This window comes from Oryx dammah, unplaced genomic scaffold, assembly GCF_014754425.2.
Source record: "Oryx dammah isolate SB20612 unplaced genomic scaffold, SCBI_Odam_1.1 HiC_scaffold_12, whole genome shotgun sequence".
Lineage (NCBI taxonomy): Eukaryota > Metazoa > Chordata > Mammalia > Artiodactyla > Bovidae > Oryx > Oryx dammah.
Window position 1 is genome coordinate 52,435,622 of NW_024070196.1, and position 11,609 is coordinate 52,447,230.

General features: G+C 42.7%; 1 protein-coding gene across 4 annotated transcripts in view; it reads left to right on the top strand.

The window, feature by feature from the left end:
• Positions 1–11,609, top strand: part of CLIP1 (CAP-Gly domain containing linker protein 1) — a 114,138-nt gene that overhangs the window by 63,707 nt on the left and 38,822 nt on the right. For all 4 annotated transcript variants that reach the window (XM_040250611.1, XM_040250614.1, XM_040250612.1 and 1 more), the window contains 7 exons: positions 69–1,013; positions 3,011–3,127; positions 5,302–5,359; positions 6,556–6,639; positions 7,569–7,725; positions 9,562–9,727; positions 9,813–10,028. In XM_040250611.1, coding sequence (XP_040106545.1) covers positions 69–1,013; positions 3,011–3,127; positions 5,302–5,359; positions 6,556–6,639; positions 7,569–7,725; positions 9,562–9,727; positions 9,813–10,028 — 1,743 coding nt within the window. The remainder of the gene's footprint in view (positions 1–68; positions 1,014–3,010; positions 3,128–5,301; positions 5,360–6,555; positions 6,640–7,568; positions 7,726–9,561; positions 9,728–9,812; positions 10,029–11,609) is intronic.

Sequence of the window (11,609 nt, forward strand, 5' to 3'; positions counted from 1 at the left end):
TTAGAGAAAATCATCAGTGATTCGCCATTTAAATGGTCTCTTCTTTCTCCTTGACTGCTGCTAACTAGGTGGCCACGGTGTCAGAAAAGTCCCGCATCATGGAACTCGAGAAAGACCTTGCATTGCGAGTGCAGGAGGTAGCTGAGCTGCGGAGGCGGCTGGAGTCCAATAAGCCAGCGGGGGATGTGGACATGTCACTGTCTCTCTTGCAAGAGATCAGCGCTTTGCAGGAGAAGTTAGAAGCCACCCATAGTGACCACCAGAAAGAAGTCACTTCTCTGAAGGAGCATTTTGGAGCCCGGGAAGAAACGCACCAGAAGGAGTTAAAGGCGCTGCAGGCCGCCACAGAGAAGCTTTCCAAAGAGAATGAGTCCCTGAAAAGCAAGCTCGACCACGCCAACAAGGAGAATTCAGACGTGATCGCCCTGTGGAAGTCTAAGCTGGAGACAGCCATTGCGTCCCACCAGCAGGCCATGGAGGAGCTGAAGGTGTCCTTTAGCAAGGGGGTCGGCACCGAGACGGCTGAATTCGCTGAGTTAAAAACTCAGATAGAGAAAATGAGACTGGACTACCAGCAGGAAATAGAAAATCTGCAGAACAAGCAAGACTCAGAAAGATCTGCTCACACGAAAGAGCTCGAGGCCCTAAGGGCTAAGCTGATGCAAGTCATAAAAGAGAAAGAGAACAGTCTGGAAGCCGTCCAGTCGAAGTTGGACAAAGCGGAAGACCAGCACCTAGTGGAAATGGAGGACGCCTTAAACAAACTGCAGGAAGCCGAGCTAAAGGTAAAGGAGCTAGAGGTGCTACAAACCAAATGCAATGAGCAAACCAAGGTTATCGGTCATTTTACATCACAGCTCAAGGCTGCCGGAGAAAAGCTCTTGGATCTTGATGCGCTTCAGAAAGCCAGCTCCGAAGGTAAATTGGAAATCGAGAACCTCAGACAGCAGCTTGAGGCAGCTGAGAAACAGATTAAAAACTTAGAGATTGAAAAGGATGCTGAAAGTGGCAAGGTTTGTAGCGACATCCTCCATCTTTTTTTTTTTTTTTCTCCATTTCTTATCTTGCGTTGTACCTTATTTTTCAGTTGAGGTCATTCATCCTCCAGACTCCTGACTTAGTTAAAACTGGTGCTGACTTAATTTCCCATATGAGTGGAGCATCTTCTGAGCATCTTGAGTGTGGTTTCATCTGAGGAGATTAGAGAAAATAATGACCCAGGGGTGTGGATAGATTCTGGCTTCCTCGTATCAGAATACTTTATTATTGGGTTGGCCAAACAGCTCATTCTTGTCTTTCCATTAACATCTTATGGAAAAACTTGAACTAACTTTTTGACCAACCTGATATTTTATCTCTGGACTTGCTGTGATCTCTTGTTTCAGCTTGATTCCAGTCTATAAACTCTTTTGAAAATAGAGAACTCCCCACAATGATGGTGTTGAGGTAAATGAATTGAATGTATAAGAAGCTTAAAAGATAATCTCATCCTTTCCCATTGCCTGTCTGTCAGTCATATGTAGGCTTTCCAGGTGGCTCAGTGGTAAAGAATGTGCCTCCCAACACAGGAGACGTGGGTTTGATCCTTGGGTCAGGAAGATCCCCTGTGGAAGGAAATGGCAACCCACTCCCTTATTCTTGCCTGGAAAATCCTGTGGACAGAGGAGCCTGGTGGGCTACAGTCCTTGGGGTCGCAGGAGAGTCAGACATGACTTAGTGACTAAATAACAAGAGTCACAGATCAAACAGAATGTGAACTCTGAGTGCACTTGACTCTTGTGAATTAACCTGCTGTGATCAGTAACATTCACAGCAAAATGAAGGTTAAGAGCCCGGATCCCTCCACACTGCTACTTATGTCTCATTGCGGTTTTTTCCTACGTCACAGTGAGAGCACGGTCTATTCCTTGCTCTTTGGAGGAAACTCTGGACAAGTGTGCTTTTGACCAAGGCATAGGAAATGATAAGAAACCTTTGCCAGCTACATTTCTTACTAACTAGCCTTGTTAAATGTCATAATCATTTTTCACTATTGTTCGAGGCAGGAATCCTCTTTCCCAGTCCTCCTGCCACTAGTTGAGGCGCTGGTGCTGATGCTGAATGTTGTGAGCTTTTTGTGGGAAAAGCTGCTCTGTTGGCAAAGAAGGAAGGGTTGTGATGGTTAAATGAGGACAGGTGAGGACAGACGAATGGCAAAGATTGCTAAGTAACCTTAGCCGAGGATGACAAGCCCAGAAAATTTTTCTCCAGTCTCCTCATTTGGTTCCGAACTACCAATCCAAACACAAAAATTAAATTAATAAAGAATATGTAGCTAATGGTTGGTCTACTTTTTTACATGAAGATTCAGTGAAAGCCAATTTTTCTGATGGCTATTGTCTAGTACATGTTTAAAGTTTTATTTTACATGTTGAAAAACTTCAAACATGTACAAAATACAGAAAATGAAATACAGTCATATGAGTCTACTACCATTCCTATCTTACGGTCTTTAAAAATCCAGAAAATGAAACTGCTCCACTGTCTCATTTAGAAAGTAAGCTGCTGGGACTTCCCGGGTGGTCCAGTGGTTAAGAATCTACCTGCCAGTGCAGGAGACATGGGTTTGATCCCTGATTTGGGGTACTCAAATCTGAAATGTTCTGGGGCTGCTAGGCCTGTGCACCACAAAAAAGAAAAATATATATATACAGTAAGCATCTATATTTTCTGTTTTAGATCGTGCTGATAGTCCAAATTTAGGTATAGAAAAATACTGTATTTTGATTATTTAAAAATAGCCGTGGACAGTCTCATCTAGAACTGATTGTGTGAGAAGGCATTGGCTTCTTAGAACTAGAAGCAACAACACTGAGCTGACTTTTTACCCATGCCTTTATTCCTTTCAGTTTTGTTTGGTTGTGTTTGTTTTCGCGTACATTTTTTTCATATTTGTCTTACGTTTTCTTTCTCATTCCTTTTTGTTTCCTTTGGTCCATTGGCTTCTGTACCATGTAACTCTGTCTGGTAGGCTAGTAGCATCACCAAAGAGCTGCAGGGAAAAGAGCTAATGCTTAATAACCTTCAGGAAAACTTGAGTGAAGTCAGTCGAGTGAAAGAGGCTTTGGAAAAAGAACTGCAGACTTTGGTAAGTACCTGTCAGGAATCTGAATCTCCAGGTTTCTGGCCAATTTGAATCATTCCTGTTTAAAACACACACACACACACAAATTTCTATAAAGAAAGAAGTATGGCACCTATTTCCTTTCTCTTGCGAAGTATTGATTGGCTGATAATCAGGGGAATTGGATCAAACCCAAACTAGCAATAAAGGTAAGTATTGCTTTTTTTTAAATCTGTCCTTTGCCTCTGGTAACGCACTGACGTTTTGACATGTTGCTGACCACTTAGTTTCACTAAACACGGGGCCTTCCAAGTTATGTTAGGTTTCTCGTGTAGCTCTGGCCCTGTGCCTTGTCCTCCCTGCCCTGAGACAGCAAAGCCAGCAAGCTCCCTGGGCCACAGGCGCCCTCCACTAGCAAGGCAGTGATGTCTGTGTGTGCTCGGCCATGTCCGACTTTCTGTGAGCCCATGGACTGTAGCCCACCAGGCTCGTCTGTCCATGGGATGCTCCAGGCAAGAATACTGGAATGGGAGTTCTTTCATGTGCCTTCTTTCCACTTTTTATACCTCTGTGCTAATACCAGTGGTGGATAAAAGTGTTTTGATATTTCTTTGATTTAAATGCTAATCTTACATATTTCTACTTTTTAAAATGTTAATATGTAGTTAACTGCACTATTCATTATGATAGCTACCATCCACTTGGCTCTATAAATTTGAATTAATTAAAATTGAATAAAATATAAAATTCGAGACTTTCCTAGTGGTCCAGTGGCTAAGACTCCACATTCCTAATGCAGAGGGCCCAGCTTTGATCCCTGGTCAGGGAACTAGAGCCCATGTGCTCCAACTAAGAGTTTGCATGCTGCGACTAAGACGTGGTGCAGCCAAATAAATAAATATTTTTAAAAATACGGAAAATTCAGTTCCTCCATTGTGCTAGTCGCATTTTAAGTGCTTGGTAACTACACGTGGCCCGTGGCTGCCAACTGACCAACACAGAATCATTGTAGAGAGTTCTGACGAACCCCCACAGTTTTGATGCACAGTACTTCAGGTACATTTTCAGAAAAGTTGGCCTGGAGATTACCATTTTTTAATATAGTGTCCTTTAAGAAAATGCATTTTGGGTGTCGCACCATTTCTCTGCCCTCCTCCCCAAACTTTCAGGATGCCTTACTGTTTTTTTTTTTCAAGATAGAGTATTCCTCTGCGTCCTCTGAAGAGAAAACATGCCTCCTGAAGTGTGGCCTTGGGAATAACGCAGGTGGACAACCTGTGGGCTTTGATGGGCTTGTGGTTTGTGAGCCCATTTTTTAAATCAAATATTCATTTAAAAATTCACTTGGTGTCACTAGCTCAGAATTCATCTCAGGAAAATCAGGAGAGTGGTTTTATCTTGCCCTCCTGTCATGTTTAGAAAAGATAATGAGTGAGCAACGGACTTTTTAAAGTAAAGTAGTTGACACAGATCTAGTTTCCAGATACTAGGTTCTAATTATTCTTAGATGTAAAATATGTCAGAACTCAGATCCACAGATGTAGAAAACAAACTTATGGTTACCAAAGTGGAAAGGTGGAGAAAGGGGTAAATTAGGAGCTTGTCATTGTCGTATACACATGACTATATAAAAAATAGATAACCAACAAGGACCTAGTATAGCACAGGGAGCTATACTCAATGTTTTGTAATAACCTATAAAAGAGTTTGAAAAAGAATAGATTGTGGTGTGTGTATAACAGAATAACGTTGCTGTACCTGAAACTAACATAGCATTATAAATCAACTAAACTTCCAAAAAAAAAAAGAAATATTAAAAAAAAAATTTCTGAACCCTGTTTGCTGTCTCAGGCAGATTTATGGAGAAGTTCTGCTACTTGAGGGTAGCAACATGCAGGAAAAGTATACACGTGGCACCACATGTACATACCCATACATGCATATACTGACATGAGTGTGCATATCCTTACACATATACAGACATATGTGCATGCCCAGGCAGGCACACAGGCATAAACCTGATTCACTTGTGTGCCCACATGCATGGTACGCGTATGGTAGTAATTGACACCTACATGTTTTAAGCATAAGTTAGCTTTAATGAAACAAAACTAGCAACAAAAAATAATGTTACAGTTATTGAAACTTCTTATCATTTGAGATCTGTCTATTCTGAATGTCCGATTGTTTTTCTTTAGAAAGAAAAGTTTGCTGATGCTTCAGAGGAGGCAATCTCTTTTCAGAGAAGTATGCAAGGTACGTCTCACTAACATAAGAGCACTTTAGAGGAGGTCACATCCTCAAGTGGGAGGCAGTCTTAAGCTCAAATAAAGTTCCTGCAGTGCATAGTAACACTACATTCCCTTGGCTTCTTAAAGCCTCAAACTCCAATTAATTTGCTTTATTTTTTTGTGAGCAGTGTGAAATGTATACGGGTGTATTTTCAGTTTATCCCCTTCTACATTATACCTACTGTTAGATGCAAATATGTCTAACACATTGAAATATGTGCACATTGAAAAAAAATAGAAAGGCATCGTCACTTCTCTTACACTATCACCAAGTCAAGCGAGCTGTGTCAGCCTTCAGTCCATGCCTTCAGCCTCCTTTCCTCACCATCCTGAAGTCCCAACATGTTCTCAGTACTGGAAAGAGCCAACATTACCATCCAGACACAGCTTACCTTCCCAAACTGCTGTCACCTCTGCAGCCTAATCATTTCACCCGAAATCTATCCTGCCTTCTAGAAATATACAGTCCAGTTTCCCAGTTGTATTAAAAGACTCACCCCCATCAAATATACCCAAGACACATTGAGTAAGAACAGCAGGTTACAAAATAGTATATACTCCATGGTTCCATTTACACAAACCTATGGGTGCCAGGGGATCTTCCTGACTCAGGGGTTGAACTTTCATTAATTCCATCCCCTTGGCAGATAGATTCTTTATGACTAGCATCACCAGGGAAGCTCATACAAAACTATATGCACATGTATTCAACACTAACCCCCAACATAGGTGTTTGAATGGATCATGTCCATGATATTTCTAGTAATGAACTCTGGGTGGTCAGGTTAACTCCCATTAATTCTTCTTTTTGACCTAAAGCTTGACTCATGTTAAAATGTAGATGTACTTGGGTAAAGTATCATCTTACTTAAGCTTCAGTCATTGGTAGCTCTATTGAGTTTTAAGTGGAAGGAGGCAAGAGATCCCTGGAGAATGGATGTTCAGTGCCTACCTAATCTTCAGATCTGGAGAGACAGAAAATTGCTTGCTTGCTTGCTTCTGTAGGTTCATTATATAGTGGTTTGATTTCTAATGGGATTCTTAAGTATTCCCGTGACCCCAAATCTCAGACTTTTGATTTGATGTGATTATAAGACAATCAAGCTTTAGGTGGCTTATTAACTCTGAGATGTATTAAACTTTTAACTTAATCCCAAATAGAAACTGTAAATAAATTACACCAAAAAGAGGAACAGTTTAACGCACTGTCTTCCGAACTGGAGAAGTTGAGAGAAAATTTAACAGGTAAGAACATGTCTCTGGTTATTATAAACGTTAAATATAATAGGCTTCCTAGGATTTGAGATCGTTTTAGTGTGTGGTTACACGTATCTACTGTTCAAGCATAAAGTCTTTGCTCATTGTGTTCTCTTGTGATGAAATCTTGTTGGAGGTCTGTAAACCTCAGCAAATCCTCTCTGCCTTGCTTTTAAACAAGTCAGAATCCACCACACCTCACCACGCCCAGTGCTGCCCTTCATCCCAGCCAGCCAGCATCTTTAGTCCGAGCTGTAGTAGCAGCTGGCCACCTGGGCTACCCACTTCTGCACTTGCTCCCTTCAGTCTTTTCTTAGCATAGCAGCCAAAGAGATGCTTTCAACTTTCAGTCAGATCATGTCACATCTCTGTTCAAGGTGGCCCAGTGGCACCCATCTCGCTCAGAGTAAAGGCTGTGGTCCTTAACTCCCATCAGGTCCTGTTACCTTTCTGATTTCATCCCATGCTGTTCTTCCCCAGGTTGCTTCCACTGCAGCCGTATCTGCCTCCTTGGTGATGCTCGATTGTGAAGCATGTTCCTGCCTCAGGGCCTTTGCACCTGTTTTTCTTCTGCCTGCATCCCTCTTCCCTCATTTCCCCTAGGGTTTTACTTAAATGTCACTATCTCAGAGAGGCCCTTTCTAAGATTTCACACTCCCCAGCTTCCTTCCTGGCTCCTGTCTCTGCTTGTATTCTTTTCCCCCTCTTAGCACTTAGCACTCTCTAATATATGATTTATTCTCTTTCTTGTTAATTGTCTCTCTTCTTTGCTAGAATATAATTTTTATGAGAACAGGGATTTTTATGTACAGGTATTCCCAGAACAAGTTTTGGCATACAGGATGTAGTTAATACATTGTTGTTGATTATAACACAACAGCTCAATTTTTTTTCTATACATATATATATATATTCAGATATGGAGGCAAAATTTAGAGAGAGAGATGAAAGGGAAGAGCAGCTGATAAAGGCGAAGGAAAAACTGGAAAATGACATTGCAGCAATAATGAAAATGTCTGGAGACAATTCTTCTCAGCTGACAAAAATGAACGACGAACTACGTCTGAAAGAAAGGTATGTATGAGTATTAATAAGAGTGCTGGCTTTGGGTTAGGCTCTCAAGGAAAATCTAGATGGGAGGAGAGCCAAACTCTTCAGGATAGTTATGTTTTAAAAGTTGCCTGTCTCTTGTCCTTTATTGTTTCAGTGTATCCTTGAATCAATTCTTTAACTTTCTAAGGGGAAGGTAGTAGTTTACCAATGGCAATAATGTCTTAAAAAAAATTTTTTTTTAACTTATTAATTCAGCTGTGCTGGGTCTTAATTGTGGCATGTGAACTCTTAATTGTGGCTTGTGGGATCTAGTTCCCTGACCAGGGATCGAACCCAGACCCCCCTGCATTGAGAACATGGAGTCTTAGCCACTAACCACCAGGGAAGTCCCAGACAGTCACATCTTTTACAGGCAGTTAAAAATATTTTTAACCAATTGCAGTGTAACGATAGATAACAATTATGAAGGGCTGACCACATGCCACATGGTATGCTGACCACTTTGTATATTTTTCTGATAATCCCACGAGGTGAGTATATTATTGTTCCCATTTTAAAGAAAAAGAAATCAAGGCATAATGAGGTTAGGCAACTTGCCTGAGGTTTCAAGTCTAGGCAAGTTCTGGTCCCAGCGCCCTCGCTGCCCTTGATCACTACACCATACTTCCTCAGCACTAAAGCTTCTTTCATCTAACTCGCTGTTCTTGTCTTTATTCTGAGGCTCTTGTTGCTTTGATTTGTGTTAATGGCTGCTGTATAAAAATCAAATGTTTATTTTATAAGGCACGTTTTTTAGAAGACACGTTAGCACCATTAGACTTCTGATTCTGAAAGTGTTAACACTGGGCAGCTACGTTAACATCCAGCCATGTGGGGGCTTCCCTGGTGGTCCAGTGGTTAAGACTCTCCCATTAATGCGCCTCCGTTGCAGGGGCACAGGCTCGATCCCTAGTCCGGGACCTAAGATCCCACATGGCGTGAGGTGTGGCCAAAAAATAACAGCAAAAGCTTTCGGCCGAGCACTCCCACACGGTTCAGTGCTGGTGGGTGATGGGCACCTGGGCCTTGGTTGGCTGGCTCTGGCCAGACTTGCCATGAGGTGGTCACAGCTGCCAGATGGTTGTGGCTCAGAGCCTTGGAGAAGTTCCGTTTCCATCAGTGTTTTATCCAGTGTTTCCATCCAAGTTTCCCTCCTCTGATCTATGAGACAGCCTGCTCTCTAGGCTGATGGCCTCCATACCTCTTCATTGGACCACAAGGTTATCTTTAAGCTAGAACTTCAAATTATTTATTGTTATTTTCATATCTGCATTCTGAAGCGGCACCCAAATGAGTCTTGAATATTCTAGTCTGCTAAAATTTGGAAACTTCTAAGTACTTAATACATTTCCTTTTCGCTCATCTCTCTGTATTGATCTACATGCTGTGCTGTGCTCAGTCATGTCTGACTCTTTGCGATCCTGTGGACTGTAGCCCATGTAGTCCATGGGATTCTCTAGACAAGAATACTGGAGTGGGTTGCCATGCCCTCCTCCAGGGGATCTTCCTGACCCAGGGATCAAACCCAGGTCTCTTCCATTAGAGGCGGATTCGTTACCATCTGAGCCGGACATAAAATAATAAATGTTCACACTAAGAGTAGTTGTTACTCTAAGGTATTTATAACCATCACAGTCATTAAAAAGTATTCTTCAGGACAAGTCAAGTTGTTTTTTTTTTCCTAATTCTAGATGTTATTGCTCATAACATTTATCATCATTAAGCCAATTATTATCAATCTTATCTTTTAAAGTATAACTCTAGAATTTAAAGTACTCTTTGGAAAAATCTGACGCTTCGTTTTGAAATTCCTTCTAGAAATGTAGAAGAATTACAGCTGAAACTAACCAAGGCTGATGAAAACGCAAGCCTTCTGCAGAAAAGTATCAGGGAAGTAACTCTCAAAGCCGAACAGAGTCAGAAAGAAGCAGCTAAAAAGCATGAGGAAGAAAAGAAAGAACTGCTGAGGAAACTGTCAGACCTGGTAAGGAGAGAGAGAGTCAGGGGGGCGGGTGGCTGGCAGGACAGCCTTGGCCAGGTGACTTCCTCCTGATGGGGGGTGTCTGCAGGAAAAGAAGATGGAACTAAGCCAGAACGAGTGTCAAGATCTGAAAGCCAGGCACCAGGAAGCCAGTTCCAAGAGCAGAGCCAAGCACGAAGAAGTCCTGCAGAACCTCCACAAGCTGCTACGGGACACAGAGGCGCGGCTGAAGGCCGCGCAGGAGGAGAACCGCGAGCTGCTGCAGAAGCTGGAGGAGCTGGGGAAGCAAGCCGACAGAGCCAGAGTATGTGGTGGGGAGGACTGTGTGCCCCAGTATAGTGAGCTTTGCATCCCGCGTCAAGGTTGTAAGGTGCTTAGAAAGCAGCAGCGCATGGCATGGGTTCAGGGGCCTTCAGAGTGCATGGCAGGAAGGGGAGTGATGTCTCCTGTGGCTTCAGGTGTTTTGTACCAACCGCTCTCCCTTCTCAGGTGGTGGTGGCTACAGGTCTTTCCACCCTGAAGGCACTGTGTAGCCATCACCCCCTACGCTGCTTCACAAAGAGCCTTCTGTTGCCTGAGCTCTGTCCATCTGCTCGTAATAGACTCTCTGTCGCGGAAAAGCATGTCCCTCTAGTCTTGGCTGTCTTGCTGCCCCCTTGCACCAGGGTTAGGAGAGACATCGTGCGGAAAAGCGAGAGGCAGAGGCCACGCGTGAGGCAGGTGGGCAGGGAATGGAGCCCGGTCGGAAGAACAGAGGAAAAAGTCAGAAGGGAGACCTCTGGAGACGGCTTTCATATGTGCCCAGGAAGGCACTGAATGCTTATTAACAAGGAGGTTGGACTGAAGGGCTGTGAGAAAACATCCTACTACTGAGTCGAGTATAACTCAATGCATTGAATGTTATTTTATGGTGTCAGGACCCTGTCAGTGTCCCAATATGTTTTCTGACCCTCTTTACTGCTATTTAAATTGCTCAAAGAAAAGGAAATTATTGTCTTTAATTGTTTTTAATGTGTCAGAGAAATGTTTATATACATGTAGGAGCTGAGTAGAATAAAATACAGAAGAATATATGTAGGACTTAAAACAGATCCCTGATACTGGGAATGACTGGGGCCAGAAGGAGAAGGGGATGACAGAGGATGAGATGGTTGGATGGCATCACCAACTCAATGGACAAGAGTTTGAGCAAGCTCCAGGAGATAGTGAAGGACAGGGAAGCCTGGCGTGCTACAGTTCATGGGGTCACCAAGAGTCAGACATGACTCAGCGACTGAACAACAACAAAACAAATCCCTTTTAAATTAAATGGAACACATCATAATATACATCGTGTGTGAAAGTGAAAGATGCTCATTCGTGTCCTATTCTTTCCGACCCCATGGACTACACAGTCCATGGAATTCTCCAGGCCACAATACTGGAGTGGGTAGCCTTTCCCTTCTCCAGCGGATCTTCCCAACCCAGAGATCAAACCCAGGTCTCCTGCATTGCAGGCGGATTCTTTACCAGCTGAGGTACCAGGGAAGCTACTGCTGCCCATCAAGGCTTTCTCTTTTCCCTGTGAAATATCTCCAGTTTTATGAAACACTTAACACTGGATATAATTTCCAGAATTTTGGACTTTGAGGCTCCCTTTATCTTGGTAGACACCAGTTTTCTAATGTTTTCCTTAAAATACTGTAGCCTGACCAAACCACAGCATTCTAGAGGTTTGTGTAAAGCCCCATTAATTTTATTTATTGTTGTTTTCATAAGGATCATTTGGTTAAAATGCCAGAATTATTTCCCTTCCAAAGTAGTCTGAATATCCGATTTCTGTGAACCTCAGTGTTTGTCAGCAGCAAGGGCTCAGCAGACACTTTTGAGAGCTGATGAAACCTTC